Source organism: Sprattus sprattus, assembly GCF_963457725.1.
Source record: "Sprattus sprattus genome assembly, chromosome: 5".
NCBI lineage: Eukaryota > Metazoa > Chordata > Actinopteri > Clupeiformes > Clupeidae > Sprattus > Sprattus sprattus.
This window is the reverse complement of record NC_137924.1, coordinates 31337534-31362193: the sequence shown is the minus strand read 5'-3', so window position 1 is coordinate 31362193 and position 24660 is coordinate 31337534. Positions and strand designations below refer to the sequence as shown.

Here is a 24660-nt window from a genome sequence, read left to right as displayed (position 1 = left end):
GATCCAGGGACCCGTTAACTTGCATATTGTTGTGCCTGGTTCTTGCGTTTTAACGAAAAGCACACGGCAAGAACATGACCACGCTTCTTACAGTAGCTGCACCCAAATGTCACCTAGGTCCCTCCCCCCGGAAGAAGACGGTATTCCAAAAGAGGTGACTCCTCCCTTACGACGCTCGGGCCGAGCAACAGCAGGCCAGCACACCAACCCTCACCGACTCCCGAGGTCAGCCTCTATAACAGGGGTGGCCAACCCGCGGCTCGCGAGCCGCATGCGGCTCTTTGCCGGCTGACGTGCGGCTCGGCTCCAGCTCCAGTGCTCACTCACTTTTCTCTTGGTGTACAGAATTTTCATATTGTAAAACAAATATCTAAAATGCATATTTTGCACACAATATATTTGGAAATACAGACAAAAAGTCTGCCCGATTTGAATGGGGTATTTATTCATGTATATTTTGTCATTACGCGATCTTGAGAGATGTCTTCAAGTAACGTTAATGTTCCAAACATGAAACATTCTAATGTATGCACCCAGTTTCAGAGAGTTACTAGCCAGACTAGCAGTAGCTACTGATAGAATGCCATGGATCCAGCAAAGCGTAAAGCTAAACGAAAATATGAAGATACGTTCTTGCCTGAATGGGAGGAATTATTTGCGCAGCGAAATGGAAAACCCCTCTGCTTAATATGCCAGACGTCACTGTCGCATTCTAAAGCCTCAAACTTGGAGCGCCGTCTCTCCACACACAATGCTAACTAACATAGCTCAGGAGTTCCTAAAGGCACAGAGATGGGCAAGCACAAGGTACATACTTTGAAACGTCAGTCAGAGAAACAGACTCGGTTTTTTGGAAATTTACTCTGAAGTAGGCTACTCTGAAACGGTCACGTTGGCATTGTATCAGGTGTCATTGAATATTGCTCGAGCAAAAAAGTAATATAGTGAGGGAGAGTTTGAAAATTGAACAGAGGATATCTGACATTAACTATAATTAGCACCTATCTCAACAGGTGTCTTCAATATGTTTATTTTTGTGCCATATTTTAAATCTACATTCGTTAATTTCTCTTCCTGAAACCCACTAGAGGACACTTTTTAAAAAGTTATTTCCAATAAAAGGTAGGCAACTGCTGTGATTAAGCTCTTCTCGAGGCACAGTCTGTTCCAATGCTTTGTTTTGATCACAGTTATTGCAGAAAAGGAGGCCTCACTTAAATATGTGGAGGCAAAGGGTAGTAGCTGCTCCTAAAATTTCTCTCCCAGAGTGCTCCTGCTTCACACACATCCAACACAACATCTCAGCAAATGTCTTCAATATGTTTATATTTGTGCCATATTTTAAATCTAAATGTGTTAATTTCTCTTCCTAAAACCCACTAAAGGACACTATTTAAAAGGTTATTTTCAAAAAAAATCTTATGGGGGAGCATGCCCCCAGACCCCCCTAGCCCCTAGTGACCTAGTCTTGGTCACAAGGGGAAAAAATGGTTTTATGTAGGGGCTTATCCCCCCCAAAAAAGTGGGATCCTAGATTCGTGAGGCTCTTTGAAATGGTGTTGGGTTTTGTTGTGGCTCTTTGAGCTGGACTGGTTGGCCACCCCTGCTCTATAAGAAATGAGGAAGAGGCACAGGCAAATGATTAAGGGCAAGGTGGTAGAATTCTTGCCGTCATCGTCGGGCCGCCGATTCATTTGGAGGGGGTGAATTGTAGCAAGTGGGCAAGAAGTGATAGTTTGGTGCCTACTTCCGCTCCAGTTGCACAGTTAGTCTCTCTCTATATATCTCTTTCTTTCTGTCAAACGGTACTATGTCACTAATTGGACAATGGGTTGCAATTGATTAGGCTACCTGAAATATTATCCACAGGCTTATGTATAGGCACCTGGGGTCCTAAAGCCGGGAGCTTGTCAACACCACTGGTTCTTGTGATGTGTAGCAGAGGCACGGGTGCTGCGTGTTTAACAGGAGGGCAGACGGTGGCAGAGCCACTGTATTTGGATGTGCGTGATGTGCGTGGAGGGAGTGACGCTGTGTACTTGCATCTTGGAAAGTGTACCCTCGTAGCTACACAGGGGTGCTAGTTGCTGTTCTCTTGTATGTTTGATGCATTGGTGCCGTTTATATTTTGTTAACTGTACAGCGTTTGTTTATCTTCCTCTAGCCTATCGGCCTGTAGCCTATGTGTAGGAACAGCTGATTCAATGTGAGCCGAAGGCTAGAGTGGATTTATTTTCTTTTCTTACTTTAGTTCCAGTTCCTGTGTCCCCCTTTCCCCCTCCATAACTAATAGCCTCCGTGCTGATAAGGCCATTAGTACATTAACTTAACAGCCGGTCTCTGTAGTTTGTTTCTCACCCCAGTAGCCTACAGAGATTGCAGTGTGCATGTAGTGAACTCTTAATTGCCTTGTCACATATCACAGAGTGTCTTGAAGATTGTAGTGCATTTCCCATGAATTTTAACTCGTGTTATTTATTGTGCACAAGACCACGTGTGTTCGAGACCTGGCCTGAATTAAGTTTCCCCTAGTGGCCCATTGCCGAGGTTCCCCCAGTCCCCATATTGTGTTTATGTATTTTTGGTATTTGCTTATCCGGTGACCAACCAACTCCACTGAAGAACTACTATTTATTAATAAAGACTCCTTTTGTACTTTCAAAACCAACTGTTGCAATAGTGTAATTGAGTTCCCCTTGCTCCGATATCATTAGATCACTTCAAGGGGTGGCGTAGTCGACAGTACCCGAGAGGGCGCTACAATTTGGCTTAGCTCGGCAGGACGGCCTTCTATTTTTAACGTGTTGGTTGGTTGGTCCCATTTATTTTTTTTTTTTTGCGGCACCGTGTGTAAAAGTGTGTGTGGTCGTGGTGTGTGTGTGTGTGTGTGAGTGTATAGAGAACAGCAACTGGCAATATGTCAGATGAGGAGAGCGACAGACCGACTTTGGAGCTGCAACAACTGCGAGAACGAATTACTCAGCTTCAAGTTGAAAATGAGAGACTGTCTAGTGCACCAGGTGATGGAGCTGGCCGAAGTGGCAGCACAAGTGGGAATGCTGCACAGCCAGTCCAAAGAGACAGGGCATTCTACCTGCCCCGTAAGAGACGATGCCCTAAATTCTCCGGTTCTGCAGAAGCAGGGTCGTTATCTGTGGACGAGTGGGTCGAGGAAGCTGAAAGCTGCATTAGGTCAAGGTACATGGCTGATGTAGAGAAAGCTTTGTTTTTATATGACCATCTTGAAGGTGAAGCCAGAACTGAAATCAAGTATCGGCCCGTAGCTATCAGGGAAAACCCTGTGGACATCATTAATATTTTAAAAGAGGTATATGGCTGTAGTAAGTCCTATGTATACTGGCAACAACGATTTTTTGACCGAAAGCAGAGGGAAAATGAATCGTTATTTAAGTTTTCACATGTACTTATGGAACTCATGGGGAAGGTTAGGCAGTCCAAAAGGGATGCAGTCACTAATCCCGACACAGTGCTCAGGGACCAGTTTTGTGAGAATGTGCGTGACCACATGTTAAGAAGGGAACTCAAGCGGGCAGTGCGGGCCAATGACAGTCTATCGTTGTTGGATGTACGTCGTGAGGCAACCAGGTGGGTGGAGGAGGGTCAGACAGGTCGTGAGCGGGGTCTTCGTCCTCCAGGGCGGAGCAACGAGACGCCCTATAAAGTCAGTGTGAGTCTACTGTTGCTCAACCTTCCCAGAACACTTTGGTACAGTCCTCTGAGATGGCTGAGCTTAAGGAGATTGTCTTAAGACAGCAAGCCCAACTAGATACATTAGTCAAGCATCTAAGCCAACCTACCAGCAGGCCCGGTGCCTCCCAGCCCCCTGGGGAAGGTCGTTTGAAGCGTACTCCTGATGGGCAGCCTATCTGCATTTGGTGTGACCAACCGGGACACATAGCCCGGTATTGTCAGTATGCTCCCCCTCCCCATAATGGTACACCTGTCTCCCGTACACTACCTGATAATTCCACCTATCACTCAGTGCCCCATGTCAGCAGTTCCAATAGCCAGGCGGGAAACTAAAGACCCCCAGTGTGCAGAGCCACACACTGGGAGGGGAAGTATCTGGCTCTGGTTGTCATTCGCTCGACTAGTTAGTGGGAAATTGCCCAGTTTTAGATGTAGTTATGGGGGGTGTGATAGTACCATGTTTGATCGACACTGGCTCGATGGTTGCTACCGTAACGGAGAGCTTTTTCAGTAAACATTTATTTCACTTAAAGAGGAAGGATTGCAAATGGCTGGTCCTGAAAGCTGCCAATGGATTAGACATACCTTACACAGGCTACATTGAGTTGGATGTGAGGGTATTGGGACAGTGTGTCCCAGGGAAGGGGATCTTGATTGTCAGGGACCCCACAGATACGACCGTACACAACCGTAGGCTGCCATCCCCGGTATATTAGGGATGAATGTGCTTGGGGATTGCTATCGGGGCCTTTTTGAGCAGCATGGCCAACAGCTATTCCACTCTCCTCCTGTTAGGTCGGCAGCCCCCGCAACCTTGCGAGCCCTGAGACATTGCGAGAAGATCAAGGCCATCCTCCCACTCCTGGGGGCATTGTCAGGTACCTTCGAGCGAGCTACCACAGAGTTTGAGTGTCAAGAAGTGGTGGCCCTGCCAGGCCACACACCCCAAGACCTACGGCTGCTACAAGAGGCAGACTCTGTGATCGGGCCAGTGTGCAGGTACCATCGACGAGGGAGACGGCCAAGGGTTGAGGAGCGGGAGTCATTGTACTCATCCAGCAAAGCATTGCTGCGCCAATGGGACCGCCTGGTTGAGGAGGAAGGGGTGTTGTACCGCCTTATCTATGCCCAGAGGGGAGGCCCGAAGGTGTTTCAGTTGCTGATTCCCCAATGCCTAAAGAAAGATGTCTTTCGTAGTGTCCATGACCAGGAGGGCCACCAGGGAACTGAAAGAACCCTCCAACTACTGCGGGCCCGCTGTTTCTGGCCAAAGATGGCCCAGGACGTTGGAAGGTGGTGCCAACAGTGTCAGAGATGTGTGCTGGGAAAGGCAGTGCAGCCAAAGGACCGCACCTATCGGGGAACACTCCAGGCAACCCGACCAACTGAAATCCTGGCCTTAGACGATTGTGTCAAAGAACATCAGCAGAACCTAAGGATGACACCGGAACATGTCCGGCAGAGGGCGGGGAAACTGGCACAACGTCGGAACCCAACCCACAATGACAAGGTGCACGATTCTGGACTCGAAGAAGGGCAGCTGGTATACCTGCGGAACCATCCACCAGGGAGGAGCAAGATCCAGGACCATTGGAACCCAGCTTCCTTCCAAGTGCAACAGAGCCCGTCAGGAGCTGGGGCAGTAGACACCGTGGGCCCTATTAATGGAGAGGGACCGGCAAGACCGGTGCACGGGGCTGAGCTGAGGGCCGAGCCAGAAGAACTATGGCCAGCAGTAGAAACGGGCACTCTCCCCACAAGCAGAGCGGAGTCTGCCATCCCGGCAGCTGCTGAGGGGTGTTCGGATGAAGATGTAGCCATATTTTATTCTGAGGAGTTTCAGGAGGCCCAAATGTCACCTAGGTCCCTCCCCCCGGAAGAAGACGGTATTCCAAAAGAGGTGACTCCTCCCTTACGACGCTCGGGCCGAGCAACAGCAGGCCAGCACACCAACCCTCACCGACTCCCGAGGTCAGCCTCTATAAGAAATGAGGAAGAGGCACTGGCAAATGATTAAGGGCAAGGTGGTAGAATTCTTGCCGTCATCGTCGGGCCACCGATTCATTTGGAGGGGGTGAATTGTAGCAAGTGGGCAAGAAGTGATAGTTTGGTGCCTATTTCCGCTCCAGTTGCACAGTTAGTCTCTCTCTATATATCTCTTTCTTTCTGTCAAACGGTACTATGTCACTAATTGGACAATGGGTTGCAATTGATTAGGCTACCTGAAATATTATCCACAGGCTTATGTATAGGCACCTGGGGTCCTAAAGCCGGGAGCTTGTCAACACCACTGGTTCTTGTGATGTGTAGCAGAGGCACGGGTGCTGCGTGTTTAACAGGAGGGCAGACGGTGGCAGAGCCACTGTATTTGGATGTGCGTGATGTGCGTGGAGGGAGTGACGCTGTGTACTTGCATCTTGGAAAGTGTACCCTCGTAGCTACACAGGGGTGCTAGTTGCTGTTCTCTTGTATGTTTGATGCATTGGTGCCGTTTATATTTTGTTAACTGTACAGCGTTTGTTTATCTTCCTCTAGCCTATCGGCCTGTAGCCTATGTGTAGGAACAGCTGATTCAATGTGAGCCGAAGGCTAGAGTGGATTTATTTTCTTTTCTTACTTTAGTTCCAGTTCCTGTGTCCCCCTTTCCTCCTCCATAACTAATAGCCTCCGTGCTGATAAGGCCATTAGTACATTAACTTAACAGCCGGTCTCTGTAGTTTGTTTCTCACCCCAGTAGCCTACAGAGATTGCAGTGTGCATGTAGTGAACTCTTAATTGCCTTGTCACATATCACAGAGTGTCTTGAAGATTGTAGTGCATTTCCCATGAATTTTAACACGTGTTATTTATTGTGCACAAGACCACGTGTGTTCAAGACCTGGCCTGAATTAAGTTTCCCCTAGTGGCCCATTGCCGAGGTTCCCCCAGTCCCCATATTGTGTTTATGTATTTTTGGTATTTGCTTATCCGGTGACCAACCAACTCCACTGAAGAACTACTATTTATTAATAAAGACTCCTTTTGTACTTACAAAACCAACTGTTGCAATAGTGTTATTGAGTTCCCCTTGCTCCGATATCATTAGATCACTTCAAGGGGTGGCGTAGTCGACAGTACCCGAGAGGGCGCTACATATACATCGGGGAAAATTGAAACATTTTGCAGAGAATGAGTGAGAGCAGGCATACGGTTGTGCGTGAGTACATACTCGTCAGCAAGCACGGCAGCACTAGCAGGTGTCAAATCTTTATGCTCACTTATGTGCGTAGCGACTGATTGTGGCAGACAATTTTAAAGTCCTCAAGAACCATGAGATCACGAAGAGCTTGGAATGATGTTACTCCTTGAGAGCCTAGCCAACGATCAAAGAGCATCTCTTTCTCCCTAACAAACTCTACATGTGCGAGGGATTCTGGCTTACGATAACTCCGAAACTTTTTTCTATAAGCTTCCGGCACGAGCGCGTAAATAAGCAAGACGGACTGTTTCACCTTCTCATAATCCGCCGCGTCTTCCATGCTCAACGAGGAGTACGCCTCCTGCGCCTTGCCTACAAAGACACATTGGAGAGTCATGGGCCAAGCTTCTTTGGGCCATTTAAGCGTTGTTGCAACACGCTCAAAGTGCGCAAAGAACTTATCCACCTCATCTTCTCTGAAGGGAGGGACAACACGAATGTTTTGCGTCACGTCAAAACTTTCTGGCCTAAGTAGTACACCAGCCTCACGGGCCTTCAACTCCATCTCTTTGATACGTATCGCTTGTGTGTATTCCATATCTTTTAATCGGCACTCCTGCTCTCTTCGCTCACGGTCTCTAAGTGTCTGCCTTTCAGCCTCTAACTTATTTTTCTCACGTTCCCACGCAATTTATTTTTCCCGCAGCTCTAAACGTTTCCACTCTAAAGCAGTCTTAGTAGACGGGCCAGGAGAGGGAATAGTCTTACCGGCCTCGGATTCATCAGGGCTCTCACCTTCCAGCAATCCAAGACCACGCAAGTCTGCAGTGAGCTTCTCCTGCAGCTCGGCTTTACTTGCATTGCCACGAACTTCCAGTTTGTAGTGGCCAGCGATTCGGACCAGATCATCGCGTTTAGCCATTAACAATGCCTCCAGAGTCGGAGGCAACACAAACGCATCTATGTCAAACATTACTATACTACGATATCTATCGCTGCCACAGCAAAGGCAAAAAATAAATAACTAACACTGGGCATATCCTGCATAAGTCACCAAGACTATGGCTTAAAAAAAAAAGACAACCGCAGTAGGCAGCTGTGCGGAGCAGTGCGCCCACAACGAAAAAGATTTTTCCACCGAGGGAAAATCAGAGCCAACGTTTCCAACTAAGAATTTGGTTCAAAACCGACGAGCCCCCATTTATGTTACAAAACCATCCATAACGAAATGGTAACATAACATAAAGAAGCCAAAGAGAACTGGTGACGGTGAAAGTAAATATGTTTATTAACAAACCAAGAGTTAACGGAAGGAGAAGGTGGTGATGAAAATAATTAGTAACAAAAGAGAAAGCAAACACTCACACTGTCTGCTGGAAATAAAAAGGAGACCTAAGCTGCTCGCGTTAAACAAAAGGACATAGAATTGTGGTGAGTCTTCCGGGACAACTTCCTCCTACTCTAAGCTCGAACTGTTCTTAAAGCGTGCCCAAAAACCCACCACCAAACACCACCAACGCACATAAAGCAAAAGGTTTATTCTGGATTAAACTGCTTCCAAACGAGACTCTGATAACGATGGTCACAATGACAAAGCAGGGCACCAGCGGAGCGCCGTGCAGCAGGCCCAAAGAATACGGAAGCGGAACGGGGGTGTGGCTGGAGGAGCGGGGGAGAGCCAGCGAGCCGGAGAGACAGCCATGAAACGCGCTAGGGGCGTCTTTTGTAGGCGAAGGCCCGCCCACAAATGCGGCCCAATCGAACACCAGGTCACCTGTAGAGGGGGACAGATAGAAAACAAGCGCACAGATGCGCACAGTACGGCTCCCCACGTAACACACACACACACCCACACACACCCACATACCCACACACACACACACACACACACACACACACACACACACACACACACACACATACACACACACACACACACACACACACACACACACACACACACACACACGTATGAGATCATCAAGTCAAAGTCAGTTTTGACAGTTCTTCTCTAATCAGTTGTCCCATGCTGTCATGAAGGCTGAGAGACTTGAGCTATGAGCAGGGTGGTTTAGTGAGACAGATAGTGTCTTTATTAGCACAATGCATACATTCACAAATGAGCAGATAAGGGAAACAGAAAAATACAATTTTCAAAAAAGCTAAAGACATAAATCCGAAGTGCAAGAGGATGCTGTTACAGATGTGCTCCTGTGTCTTTAAGCTCCCCTTCCTCATGAGCCCAGTGTGCTCTGATTGGTCAGCTAGGTGGGCAATAAGCATTGTGCTACAAGATTGCAAGAAAGGAAAAGGGCTGGAAGTCCAACAAGGCATTTCAGGCAGCTGAGAAAAGTGGTGTCTGTTGGAGAGAGTTACTGCCTCTGGCGTTTACTTTGGGCTTCGTGACATTGCAGACAATATGCAAAGAGTGCCCTCTAGCGTTTTTCTGAGGACATTGCATCTAGTCTGAAGAACTTGTTTTAGTGATGTGGGCTAAGGATAGTTTCTCCAGTGTCTGCCTTGAGTAAATGATAGTTACCCAACAAAGAAGTGTCAGTTGCTAACAGGCCTTGAGTCAAGTCTACACTCATCATATAGACATTTTTTTTTCATTACAAAGCGTAGAGTTTGGATTACTTTGAAGATTAAAAAACCCACGTAGTATTTTAATTAATTGGTTAATTTGAATTCATTAGTTAATTAGAAAAGAGAGAAAGTGCTCCTGATTTGCTCTCATGAGTAATAATATACCATTGGATGTTTGTCAATGACTGCTACAACACATCCACATAACTTCTATTCCCACTTATTTTCTCAGGGTCTCCTCTCTGTACCAAGTTATATAACACTGAAAGCAAACAGTTTGTCTTACTTTGACACTCTGTTGATTGTATGTACTTAATTTTTCTATTCTTCCTATAGACTAGAGAGTGGAGGGTAGAAGGGTGAAGGGTAGTAACCTTTGCCCTCATGTGTTTATCTGCACATAATCTAAGTTTATGATCTCTTGTGACTGACTCCACTATGAGATAAGTGGAGTGGACTGTCTGACTGACTGAATGTGTTTTGGTCGTGATGAGGAAAGACAACATTATGATCGCTGCTGGAATGGCTTTTCTGATTCTGTGTGTACAGAACATAGACTGCACCTCAGACAAGTGAGTTAACATGTTTATATCCAATCTGTTCACTTTCAGGAGGCATTGATGTCTGCTTTAATGTGAACACTTTCAGGAGACCTTGATGGCTGCCTTAATGTGAAAGCGTTACATTTCTGCCTCTCATAGCCTTCATGTTTAGGAACACTTCAGACTTTTGCTAAATGAAAATGGTTGATGTTGTCAGTATGATGGACGACTCTTTCCTCTGTCATATTGTTGCTTCCAGATCTACGCAGGAAGGGACCCCTTGGAATTATGACTATACCAGATACCATCCAGTGTCTGAGGTGAGTGAATATTATCACCTTTACAGCCTTCTCTACAGCTTTACACCCTTACAACAAGGAAATGGGAAAACTAGTAAAGCTCAGAGATGACATTAAAAAGATGTTCTGCTCCATTCCCACAATGCATTTGTACTGCAGATAAATATCAGAAAGAATCTCGGTCACCAGCTGCATACCGCATGGAGAGTGCTGTGCCATTTTGACACAAAAGCTGTTTCTCACAATGACTTGTCATGAACATATACGCAGCTAAATGGTATCTCTCTGCATCTGAAGATTTTAACTTTCTGAAACCTCAATTTGACAGCAACATTGTATCAGGAGGTAGTAATTGAACTGTTTAAATCTAGAATTTTTTAAGTGCATAACTAGTATTGATTTAACAGTGGACATAAAGATTCCCTGACATGATACGACTGAATTAAATCCAGTGGTTCAGTAGTCTGGTGATATCTTAGTAAATCATCACTGTCAGAAGGTCCCTTCAGTCTTCTGAGCTTGTGATAGCGAACATCTCCTCTCTTCCTTTCTCAGATCAGGAACTGGAGAGATCGTAGAATGTATTGGGCTTTGACCAGGCCAGGTCTTATTTATTGATCTTATTTATTGATGCTTCATCGGTAAGATATCCTTTTTTGAATGTTCCACTTGTGACGGTAGGACACCTCCACTTTTGCCTTCTCAGATCTCTGATTGGATGGAGCGTGTGGTGACCGAGAACCCAGAGCTGGTGTCCTCTGCTGTGTATGGAGAGACATTTGAGGGCAGGAACATCACATACCTCAAGGTTCAATCTATAACTCCACCAAGGAGCCTGTTTTTGGTTCAGTTTGTGTATTTGTTTACCTGTCTGCCAGCAGGATAATGTAAAAAAAAAAAAAGAAGGTGCAATTTGAATAAAACTTGGTGGAGGGGTGCATCATGGGCCCATTCAATTCTGGAGCGGATCCGGATCAAGGTCCAGATCCAGGATTTTTTTAAAGATCGCAAGATAGATTTCTTTAAGAGAGAGAGTGTGTGTGTGTGAGTGTGTGTGTGTGTGTGTGTGTGTGTATGTGTATGTGTGTGTGTGTGCGTGTGTGTGCGTGTGTGTGATTGGGTGTGTGCCTGTGTGTGTGTGTGTTTGTGTGTCTGTGTGTGTGTGTGTGTGAGTGAATGTGTGTGTGTGTGTGTGTGTGTGTGTGTGTGTGTGTGTGTGTGTGTGTGTGTGTGTTTGTGTTGCATGTTGCATGTTGCATGCATGTATATGGAACGGTGCAGAGGGTTGGATGTGACTGTATGGACTGCTGTGTGTCAGATTGGTCTAGGCTCTGAGGGAGTGCAGAAGAAGGCCATCTGGATGGACTGTGGTATCCACGCCAGAGAGTGGATCGCTCCTGCCTTCTGCCAGTGGTTTGTTAAAGAGGTACAGAAAGAGCACCACTAATAGGTTGTAACGCTTTGTGACAATTTGCCACTTTTTGCCCTATGTAGTTTTAGGAAGAAGAAAAGCATTCACAGCTTGACATCGCCAATAACCAAAATATGCCAGTCAGCATGTTAACAAGCTTGTGATAGTGCCAACTGGGCCATTAGAGTTTGCAAGGCTTTTGCATATTTTCAGTGTAATAAGTAAAATGTCAATCAAGCTTGATTAGGTAGACATCCTAAAACATGCTGCACCATTGCACCTCATGAACTGAACTGAGACACAGTGATTTAAAATACTGCTGTTTTTTTCTTGTTTAGATTTTACTGCACTACAAAACAGACAAGAAGCTTAATGAGATGCTAAAGAACATGGACTTCTATGTCACCCCTGTGCTGAATGTTGATGGCTACATGTACAGCTGGATTAATGAGAGTGTGAGTTACCTGGTGAACATCAGCCATAATCATCATCATGCAGTAGGCCAATTCTGTTCATTCCGTATCTTCTGATTCATTTGTTTTGGTAAAATGTTATGTTGTTCGAAAAAAAAGTCGAATAATTACGAAGAGGATGTCTTGTCTGAGGTTGTTTTAGCTCTTTTGGCTACTGAGTTGGGTAAGCTTAATCACTGATGTTTCTTTTAAGTAATGTCCACTAGTATCTAATTCCGTTGTTCCATACCGCAATGTAAGCAGTGAATTTAGGTTGGCAGCACTGGCCTACCAAGAAGGACCTCTTTGTGAAAGATATATTAGGATACTGCGCTGATAAACAAATTACTCTATGTTGGAATATTGAGGTTATATACTAAAATTAACTGTGACAACAAGTTTTAAAAAGGGATTGACTGTTAACCCAGACTCGACTGTGGAGGAAGTCAAGGTCGACGCCCCCTGAAGGCTGTACCTGCCATGGCGTGGATCTCAACAGGAACTTCAATGCAAACTGGGGCAGTGAGTTTCAGCAAGGCTAAAAGGGGACATCTATATCCCCAAAATGAAAATTATGCCGTTTTCTAAAGAAATGTGTGCATTTGAGGAAAATGTTTTCACCATTTGAGGATGGCTTGTCTGACTAGAAACTGCTCAGTGGCGCCCCCTTCATGTGGCCTGGACGAGTGCCATACCTGCCATACCTTAGATGCGCCATAGTTTACATCTATAATGTGTATATGTAAGACATGACAAAATTATATGTTTTGATGATCTGTGTTGCCTCCCTGCGCTCCAGCTGTGGGGGTGTCCAGAGACTGCTGCCACAACACGTACTGTGGATCTGGGCCCATGTCAGAGAAAGAGGCCCAGGCGGTGACCCAGTTTGTGGGGAGCAGAGTGGACCAGATCCTCTGCTTCCTCACCATCCACTCTGCAGGTCAACTACTGCTGCTGCCGTATGGACACCCCCACATCTCAGCACCCAACTATGACGAGCTGGTGAGACGCCTACACACACACACACACACACACACACTCACACTCATGCGCACGTGCACACGCACACGCACACGCACACGCACACGCACACGCACACGCACACGCACACGCACACGCACACGCACACACACACACACACACACACACACACACACACACACACACACACACACACACACACATACACTCACGCACACAGCAGCTTGTAATGGTCAAACTATAATCTTCATGCTATGCTGGCGCAAATCCCCCATGAAGTGTAACAGGACGCTTCTGGGCCAGAACTGGGCCGTGTGTCAGTAGTGTGCCTCCTCAACAGACAGCTGTGGGCCAGAACTGGGCCGTGTGTCAGTAGTGTGTCTCCTCCAAAGACTCATCTGGGCCAGAACTGGGCCGTGTGTCAGTAGTGTGTCTCCTCCAAAGACTCATCTGGGCCAGAACTGGGCCGTGTGTCAGTAGTGTGTCTCCTCCACAGACAGCTGTGGGCCAGAACTGGGCCGTGTGTCAGTAGTGTGTCTCCTCCACAGGTGGCTGTGGGCCAGGCTGCTGCTAAAGCCATGAAGGCCGTACATGGGATGGACTACCGAGTGGGAACCTCACCTGAAATTCTCTGTGAGAGACTGTCTGTCTGTCTGTCTGTCTGTCTGTCTGTCTGTCTGTCTGTCAATCTATCTATCTGAATGTGTAAATATAGAATAGAATATGTGCAAATGGGTGTATATGTGTGTGTACAGCATATAACAATCCCCTTATCTCTCTCTCTCTCTCACTCCCTCCCTCTCCCTCTCTCTTTCTCTCCCTCCCTCCCTCTCCCCTTTCTCTCCCTCCCTCCCTCTCCCTCTCTCTCTCTCCTCCTTGTCTCCAGACCCTAACTCTGGTTCCTCCCGAGACTGGGCTCGTCTAATGGGGATCCCCTTCTCCTACACCTTTGAGCTGAGAGATAAGGGCGAGTTTGGCCACCTCCTCCCTGAGGAGCAGATCCAGCCGGCCTGTGAGGAGGCCTTTGAAGGAGCCCGCTTCATCATCACCTACGTCCACGACAAGACCTTCTACAACCGCACTGAGATTGGAGCAGCTAGTGTAGCTAGAGCCTTCTGGCCCACCGTACTGACATCCTGCCTTGCCATCATGTACCTGTTGTAGGGGAGACAAAAGGAGGGAGCCAAGGGGAGAAACAGGAACAGAAAAAGGGGACAGGGTGCAGATGAAGAGAAAGCAAATACTTAACAGATATTGGACCAGAGTCTAGTAGGATAACAACCATGCTGTTTGATTAACAGTTGTCTCTGTGGATGGTATTACTGTCACACTGTTTGATATGTCAGTGTGAACAAATGGAATGAATTTAAATGTTATGGATGAGAGACTATTGCAGTGCATATGTTGAATAAAATGACATTCATTTCCATTCACATGGTTTCTGATCTCTATTAAATATGTGGGTACACTAAAATCATTGTATTTACTGATGAAACCAATATATGATTCCATATATAAGATAATTATAATAACACTGTTACATGTTACTGTTACACTGTTAACATTAGCATTTCAAGGATTTACTCACAAAGACTCGGAACAATTTTCAAATATATTTATTAGAGTGTTATGCAGTGGCGGTTCTACACGGAGGCCTGGGGTGGCCCGTGCCCCTGTAGACATGTCCCTGGCCACCCCTGCGGCCACCCCTTGCTGACCAAATAAAATAATATATGAATTTATTATGATTTTACACCCGAGCGCCAAAAGCAGTATGCAACGCAACGTTCTACATGGGTAAATTAAAGCGGCGCACGAGATCACTGTAGTTTGTTTGCCATGTGGTGCTTGTTGGAGAGAGGAGCTACGATTGAAATGTTTGGCTCGCTCTCTTTCATTAATGGATCGCTGGTTCTTAAGAGGAGCTGGTAGTCTGCCTGTGCCATAGTGATCATCATATACAACTGTCTACCGGCTGAGCTGTTGATTTTTTTGCCACATGAAGGCAGGGAAGAAGGACAAATAACCACGGCGCTATTTTCAAGAACCAAAAGATGGAAATATCCTATGCCTGTTGACTTTCCCATATCTTATGTGTATTCAAACTGTCCTAGACGAACAGAACAAATTTGATTTCATGACGACAAGAATTCGTGTGGGTCATACAGTCTTTCATGATCCCTTTATTAATTCCAGGATAAAAAAAAGAGTCAGTTCTCGTGACATGGTCGCTGCCAGTCTGCCAGTAGGTAACATATTTAGCTACTAGCTTGCTTTAGATTCCTGCGCTAGCAAGAAGCCTTTGATTGCTTACTGATGTAGCTAGCTCTTGCTGGTGAGTTTTCAAAGTTGACTTCAATGTTGTAATTGAATGTATCCCATGATCAGGGTGTTTTCACTGCTTTCAACACTGCAACCTACAACAGTTAGCAATACAAGCAAAGGCTTCTTGCTAGCGCAGGAATCTTAGATCAGCAGTAGGCTAGCTAGCAGCTACACAATAATATTTAATAATATGAGGGGCAGATAACATCGCCTGTCATGAGAACTGACTCTTTTTCCTGGAATTAATAAAGTGATCCTGGGTCAAATGCCACAATCACCACTAGTATTTAATCAAAACAGGTTTAATGGGTACCGTTACTTCGGTTCGTCATTAAATGGCAGTCTTCACCATACATAGACATATGTAGCTACGTAACGGAGTTTTGGTAAACAGTTGTCGTGAATATTAGACCAGACTCTCCTGCTGTCAAATCAGGACCAATCAGAGAAGAGCCCGTCCTGCTTTGGTTCCCGCCCACACAGTGTCAAAAGTTGAATTGATGCTCTGTATTTGCACCCTGTACTGTATTTTTCATTTTCATTTTTTATGGCCCTACCTCTCTTGCACCTGAACTCATTGTTATAATGTTAAGTTAAGTAATACATGTTTATATGTTTTTAAAGTAATTCAAGTTTATAATCTTTAAATATCATTTGTTGCGGTTTTTTTATGTGCCCCCCCGGTTAAACCCTGGCCCCTCCTTGGCCCCCCTAGTAAAAATGGTGTAGAACCGCCACTGGTGTTATGGTAACGTCACACCCCAGTCCAACTGCACTTCTTATAGAAATCATTCTTCTCCTAGGGGACGCCGTTGTTGTGACTCGTCCTGCTAAACGTCTCTTTACTGAAATGTGTATCCCTACAAAATGAACGCCACTAAGAAAGACCAGTGATTCCTATGAATTCCTGTTCCATCTCCTGATCACTCTCAATTATAACAACAAGTGTATTGGCAGGGACAAAGAATTCATTATTATCTTTTACATTTACATTGATTCATTTGACAGAAACTATCCACACACTTCAGGTAGACCATAGTCTAAGCAACAGTTGGAGAAGTTACAGACAGTAAGCATGACAAACCTCAGTTCCAATACGGCTGCTATAAGTGGCCATAATAGTGCAGTACTAGAGGCAGAAGGTGACATGTGAAAGGGGGGAACAGGTGGGGGCGTGTTGTTGCCATGTTACCATGTCAGTGAGACATCTATCACACGTGTTTTAAAACTATAACTGAATGGGCATCACTTGATTGACTAAGTTTGTTTGGACATGAGTGGACAGGAGATGAACTGCAGCAGGCGTCTGAGCTCTTACTGAGCTGCTCTACTGTTACTCAGTATTATAACTAGAGGAGAGGGCCTTACTCATTACCTCCATTAATACTGTGCAAGGTCAAGATATAAAGGATGATTCATTGGTTTCTTTATTATTATTATTATTTGAAATAGTATTGCTTTATTTGGCAGTGGTGAAGTAGGATATCACCAAGGGATAGGAAAAAGACTCAGTTATATTTAAATCTAAAAAATAGAATCAGTCATTAAAGACGCATAACCCCAGGAATCTTATATATTTTCTCAAAAGGCTACAATGGATCTAATTAATTCTTTATAATGTTTCATTACAGAATTAATTAAACCATTTAAAGTTGTTTTCTTTGTATCATGTATATACCATATGATGTTTGTATTATGTACATCTACCTTGTGTATGCTGTGTAAAGAGGATTTGCTGATCAGCACGGATCAAAATGTGGTTTATGTATTCACATAAGCCTTAGCGTGCGCACAGCCATATCTGCCTTTAGCCTGGTCAGCTTTACTGAGGACGCTACAATTAGCTGTTTCTTCTACATTTCAGGAGTATTTTGTATTCTTCTCAGTCCTCACTGCAAATAAGTGTATTTCATTTGATGTGATTTGATTTTGCATTGTGCTTTACAAAACAAGCTTAACAAACAACTCAATAAGATACATTGTACAAAATTAGTATGATAATGATTTATATGCACTATAAATAAAAGACATAATGTAACCATTGAAGTAAAACATATCAGACCAATTAGTAGACTAAGACTTATACAGATGACAAAATGCTAAACTATAGCACTTATAGGAAAATACATGAAAAAAAAAAATTGGTTATGAATTAATAAAAATAGGGACCTTTCTCATCCATTATGGTCTTTCAAAAAGTTACCTCTCTTGTCCACAAGGGTGCAATCAAATACAAGCTGAGGTTTGTGAGCTCCGGTAAAGTCATGTCTATGCTGTAGGCATGAAGAAATCCAAATCCAGCAAAGGCAGGGTTGCTGATTTGGTCAGTTTTAAAAGCACCGAACAATTCAAACAACTGAACAATTTAGGCAGGAACATGGACCTGAATGTGTCCATGAATTGGGAAATAACAAATACTTCCTAGAATGGACAAACACTCGAACCGACGAATCTCACTAGTAAGTAGATAGATCCCTATGGAGCCTGGTAGGTCCTGATGGAGCCTAGTAGGTAGACCTGAATGGAGCTCAAAATAGGGCTGATGGAATCTGGCAAGTCCGGATAAGGAACAAGGTTTATTCTCTACAATTGTGCACACTCATGAAAGGCAATAAGGCCACTACACAGAAAAACAGGTTCATGAAAAGGCTCAGTTAAAATCAGTAAAGGGAGAGGCAGACACAGGTGAGTATCAAGACTACCAGGGATGCTCAGCCAGGAAGTAGACTTGAATTATGGTATCATAGCAGGTGACATAGGTACTTATTCAGTGACTTCCTGAGTCCATAATGGCTTTCAGGTGTGTGATGATGTGGGTGGAGTCAGTAATCAGAAACTGAGAGGAATGTTGAGTGTTTGTAGAGGGTGATGCCTACATCACCAGCTTTCATTAGACAGTTACGGAATATTTAAGCAATATAGCACGAGTGGGATTGGGGTAGGTAAGGGATAATCCCACAGGTGGTGTTCGGCCGTAGCCACCGAGGCTGGAGGCCGAGTGGCGTAGGCAACAACACACGTGGGATTAACCCTTACCTACCCCACTCCCACGAGTGCTATATTGGTTTTATAAAACAATTCTACAGTCAACAAATTAACATTTCAACACAAAGTTATTGATTATAAATGGTTTATTTTGCCATTGTTTCTCCGCAACAAAAAATAGTTCCATTGTCAACGTCTTGGTTTGGAATTATAAGAATTTTGAATTAACGGTTATCATCAATGCGCTATAGAATATTTCATCGCGGAGTGATTTATTATTAGCTGTGAAAAGTCACCGTTGGTATGTTGACGGATAATCTATAGCATGGAACGTTTCTCGTCCAATCAGAAACAGCTAAATAATGCGATAGAACCCAATTGTTTTATAATCTAGAATACAGATATAAATTACATGGCACAGACTATGGAATATTTTAGATTACAAATAAAATGAACATGGCACCGATTATGAATGTATTTAGGATATAATATTCTAATAATTTGTTTTGATCTGAAACATAATCTTTTAGCCAATCATCATTATTAACTCATCTCCACAGCAGTTCAGGCATGAAGTATCAGGTGCCCATCATGGTAAAGTTTCCGAAAACTAGTAATTTCATGAAAAGTCAAAAAAAGAGAGAGTATTTCTAGCCTGACGATGTCATACTCATAATTCTAGTCAGAATATGAGTCTGATCCTGACCCATTGGGCTGTGATTATGGGGCGTGTTTCAACGAACAAGGAAAGAAAATGCCTCTTCGCTGAATTGGATACCTAGAACCAATGAGAGCAACGTAGTATGACCATCTGATACATTAAACTTTTACCTGATCCCGTAGGATAGGAAGGACGGCAAAAACGTCTTTTCAATCGACAAATGCCTTAGTCGCGTTTCTCTGTTCCTCTTTCAAAATGAATGCGCCGTCAATATCTGTGAGATATGCTTGCTCCCTTTATATTAATTAGCTAGCTACTATGTGTTTCAATGGATTTTTGGCCTAAGCTTTAGCAATAACCTTACAATAATGGTCTAGAGAGCTTTAGTTAAGACAAACAATACTCTGCAACATTCGTGTTGCACATACACAACTAACCGAGTCAATGTAGACATTTAAAAAGTCGTGAAGATAGCTTAATTCACATAAAATATTTCCCACTAACAGGCAGAGACGCCGCCATCTTTGTACTATTTCAAATCTACAGTCAACTCAAATCTAATTCAACTCAAGCGTTGGTTGATCATCGGTCCATCATTGTATAAAGCCCACCCTTACAATTTGATTGGTCAGATTGCTTTTCCGAAAACTTGAATCTCTCCCAACTAGCTCAAAGCCAGACTGAATCTCCCAGACCAAAAATGTTGTGGGCGGAGTTCAGGCTGGTATCCAGGCTAAGCGGGTGCAGTAAATGGATCACAAGTTTCTAAATGTATTTATTTTCTAAATATCTCTTTCTGGCTATAGTGGTATGGTCTGTGGTTGATGGCAATCGTAGTTGAGTATGCGGCACTGCTCGAAGTTGTCCACTGTTTGTCGCCATTTTCGCTGTTCTTTTTGCCCACCAGCGAACTATTGTAGTCACGTGACTGAAAACTATGAATACATGCTTCATTAAAACTCAGTCCCTGAAAAAAAAAAGACTCAAATTTCAGGACAGTATAGTTTAGGCACTAGTACGGATGGATTCATTACAGTCCCTCACTTAAGGTGTGCTTTGTTTTTACTGAGCCAAAACAAAGTGGAGGGGCAGTCACTGTCTTGGAGAAATTACACTATTCATTTAGATATGTATTAAAATGGTAAATTTAGTATGGGGAAGGGTATTCATTGGACCCCGCCCCCCCCCCCCCCCCCCATGTCTGTTTCATGTTAATACCCTTGATTAACATCTAGTGTTGTGTGACAAAACTGACCTCCCTCATTTACTGACCACATTTTATTTAATTAGGACTTTATTTTACACAGACAGACCTAAATCTCGACTAAATGGATTTCCTCATGAAAGTGTTTTCAATGTGTCAAAATGTAAGTCTATCTTTAAGATTTAAGTCTCTCTGATGCCATACCTCATTTAAATCTAAGAAACATAATCTAGTCATTAATGGCAAATAACACCAGGAATCCCTGATATATTCCTCAAAAGGATACAATGGATCTAAGCCTTTCTTTCTAATGTTTCATTACAGAATGAATTTGTCTTTTCATTGCTGCTTACAGAGCGGCCCACTGAAATCAATGCAACCTTAAAATCATAGAAAGGTTGTTGCCTTTCTTGCTTATCATAACAAACAGGCTGAAACATATAGAGATAACATCCATAAACATGGATTATACTGTCAAAAACACTTTTAAAAAGAAAGACACAACCTAGCCTATACATAACAGAGTATGAGCTCAAACCTTACTGATAGACCTGAAGAGGATTTGCTGATCAGTACAGATCAAAGTGAAGCACAGCAAAGAAGTGTATTAGATTTTATTTTATTTGATGCAAACAAACTAAACAGACAACTCAACAAGATCCATTGCATTCAAATAGTATGATGATAAAATACGATGCTAAAATATCAGAATACCATCAGGTTACAGCAAGCACATTTAGCACGGAAAGCACATTTAAAAATATATATGTTTTGATACATGAAGAAGAAGTATTGGTCATGAATTAATTTCCATTCCATTAAAAATCAGATAAAAATAGGGACCTTTCTCAGCCATTATGTTCTTTCAGAGTTACCTGTCTTGTCCACAAGAGGGCAGTCCAATACAAGCTGAGGTTTGTGAGCTCCAGTAGAGTCATGTCCATGCACTGGGCATGAGAAAATTCTTTCACAGAATTTCAAATCCAGCAAAGGCAGGGGTTCTGATTTGGTCAATAATAAAGGCACTGAATTCAAACAACTGAACAATTTAGGCAGGAACATGGACCAATGACATTCATTGTGAAAGACAGATAACTTCATAGCCTTTCACCAGTGACATTTTAACTGAATCAGAGCAACTAAATATTCAGCAAAGCCATGACATGACACAATAAGAACTCTGAATCTCTCTCCCTCCCCTCACTGCCCCCCTCTCTGTCTTTAAATCCCTTTCCTAAAACAATCATCACTCAGGACCATCTCTCTCTATCCACACAGTTCCACCCTGACCACACAGGCTTCCAATAACCATGGACACAGTTTCACCCTGAACACACAGGCTTCCAGGAACCATGCCACAGAGTCTAACTGGACACAGCTTCACCCTGAACACACAGGCTTCCAGGAACCATGCCACAGAGTCTAACTTGACACAGTTTCTACCTGACCACAAAGGCTTCCAGTAATGGTAGGTTGACACTTCGCTAATAATTCAGCATCCCCTGATCTGTGGAAAATCACTCAAGTGAGCAGGGAGTCAGATGTGCTGGGCGGCACCCCCCAATGTTCCCCTTGGCTGCTGGGAAGATACCAGCCCATGTCACAGGTCATTAAGGTGGCATACCATCAAACACAGTTAGAGCTGTCACTGCAATTACCAGCAAAAGAATCATAGGCGTACTGCAAGTCATGTCTGTATATGGTGTCTGCTTTTGCATCGTGAGTTATCACTCTATGACTCAGTCCAGCCAGGAGGGTCACGTTCCTTTCATTTGTCAAGTCTGTAATGAAAACTCCCCTGCCTCATAAAAAGACGTGATTTTTTTTTGTTTCAGCCCAAACAGGCAAGGGTTCCAGTTATCTTATCACCAACCCGGGGGTGGACACGCTCTGGAAAGGGATAATGAACACACTGCCAGGTGAGCAAGTAGCAAGCCACTTAGCCAGTTACAGACAAGGTTGTAACAGTATGGTTTAGTATAGTAAGTATAGTATAGTATAGTATAGTATATTATCGAATCGTATCGCACAGTATCATATTGTATCGTATAGCAAGCATAGCATAGCATAGTAGAGTAGAGTAGAGTAGAGTAGAGTAGAGTAGAGTAGAGTAGAGTAGAGTAGAGTAGAGTAAAGTAGAGTAGAGTAGAGTAGAGTAGAGTAGAGTAGAGTAGAGTAGAGTAGAGTAGAGTAGAGTAGAGTAGAGTAAAGTAGAGTAGAGTAGAGTAGAGTAGAGTAGAGTACAGCCAGATAAATTATTAGGGGCTGTGTATTTAAGGTGTTTATACTGATATACGTATAAATGGAGAAGTTAGAGTGGAGTTCTTAGGAAACAAAACAGAACAGAAACTGGTCATGTACTGTTTAAGCTTCTTGAACAGAAGCTTCATGTACTGTTTAAGAAACTGTCTAACTCCAACACAGAGTTGTCATAGATAAACAGTTATATTTAAAGCAGTTTTCACCTGGTGTGTTTTAACAGGAAGCTAGTTTGAGCACCTTCAAAAGAATGTTGATGGCATATGGTCAAGGACAGATAAACACACCAGTCATCTGCACTAGACACCCTGGCTCGGCACTATTTAGGTTGGAACCCCCTCAAAAAAGTTTGAAAACCTTTCACAGCACAAGGTCACAAAGTATATCGCAGACAGACACCAGTTGGCATGCTTTTGGGTTGTTAGCCCGTTAGTTTTAGTCCAAAACCGCCATACTGCTGCTTTAAGAGATAAAAGTAGTTTCTTATTGCTAAAAGTAATAGGACTTTTAAAAATGTATATTCATTTAATTAATTGATAATTTATGTTATATTCCTTTATGTTATATATACAATATATATTAGAGATCATATGTTACAAAGTCATATTAAATATACAAATATATATAAATATGTTATTGTAATATTTTTAAAATCCACTTTTAATAATGTGCACATGCACATGCATTAATGCTTTTTCCTTATTTATTCTTCTTTATTATTATTGTTATTATTATTATTATTATTATTATTATTATAATTGTTATTAGGGGGGGCTGTTTTTTATCAATGGTGGGACTTTCTCTAGGGTTGCCTGTAGACCATTCATTACTTATTCAAGTGTACCGTAAATGTATTACCTCCCTCCCTTAATGAATTACCTCCCTCCATAATATTCTGTTATTACCAATGAGTGTAAAACATATAGACTGGTGACTGACAACCTAGCCTGCAGACCAGCTTGAGCAACTACATGTATCTCACACACTTTCCATGAATTACACAAAGTAGCTGAGTTACTTACGGACAATCGTTATATTCAGTACTTGCTATGCATGCAAAAGGGCATCTCATTGAGGCTCCTTCTGGATCACATAAATTACATAATATAATCTACCTTGCTCACACATCTCACAGAAATGAATGTCATCTAGCCAGCTGGGTCTCAAAACATGCACTAAAATCCAAAGAACAGCAGGTCATAAACAAACGTGTACAATTAAGTTATGATTGATGTTCTAAGAAGTTAGTTATTTCTATTCATGTTATCATGCATGTTTATAGCAATGGTGGAGCAGACTAAACCAAATATGGGGGGGCATGTGGGGGGTTCTGGGCCGACCTGTGCCATATTCTGTTCCAAATATATCTTGGCTCCAGGTTTAGGTTTGCTCCAATGTGCAACTATGCAGGGCAGTGCAAATTCCACTCTCACCTTGATGCCATGCAGTCCATACTTTTTACAGTCATCGGGACAGTACAAATCACATAGCTGTGTGTATGATGAGCTACGTGTGCGACTCCAGCAGTAGGCCATTCACCCCCTCTTCCCTCTCTCTTCCAGAAGTTGCACCATTCTCAGTCTCATGATTGGCTCCTCCATTAGCATTCTCTGTCACATGATTGGCTGCTCCATTAGCATTCTCTGTCAAATGATTAGCTTCTTCATCAGCTTTCTCCCTCTCACGATTGGCTCTTCGATTTGCATTCTTCCATCTTCGAACTGTTTTGAAAACACAAACATACAACTTTCTTATTTATGTCTCATTACAATAAGCAGGTCAGTTGATGTTACAGTATTTTCCTGCTGTCAATAATTTTACAAAAGTAATACTGAGCAGGGCTTCATTATTATTAAATGCGAAATGTAATGGAAATGACTGACAAAACCCCTACACACTTTTATTTGTATGGTAAAGTATTAAGTAGGCCAAATAGTATGTACTCTATAACATTGTTATTATGCTTCAGTATTAATCTTCCTGCCTTTGCCACAAAGTCATGGCTGGAGTGTGGTGGCAGGAGCTGGAGCGAGAGCAGGAGCCTAGCAAGATGCATTAAACCACAG

General features: G+C 43.4%; 1 protein-coding gene across 1 annotated transcript; it reads left to right on the top strand.

The window, feature by feature from the left end:
- Positions 1 to 9964: 9964 nt before the first annotated feature.
- On the top strand, positions 9965 to 14324 carry LOC308365521 (carboxypeptidase O-like; the record flags this gene model as incomplete). Its single annotated transcript, XM_080838988.1, has 9 exons — positions 9965 to 10047; positions 10277 to 10337; positions 11023 to 11124; positions 11635 to 11742; positions 12066 to 12182; positions 12608 to 12701; positions 12979 to 13181; positions 13709 to 13793; positions 14047 to 14324. 9 exons carry the CDS (start codon positions 9965 to 9967, stop codon positions 14322 to 14324), a joined length of 1131 nt encoding a protein of 376 aa, XP_080695114.1.
- Positions 14325 to 24660: the final 10336 nt, after the last annotated feature.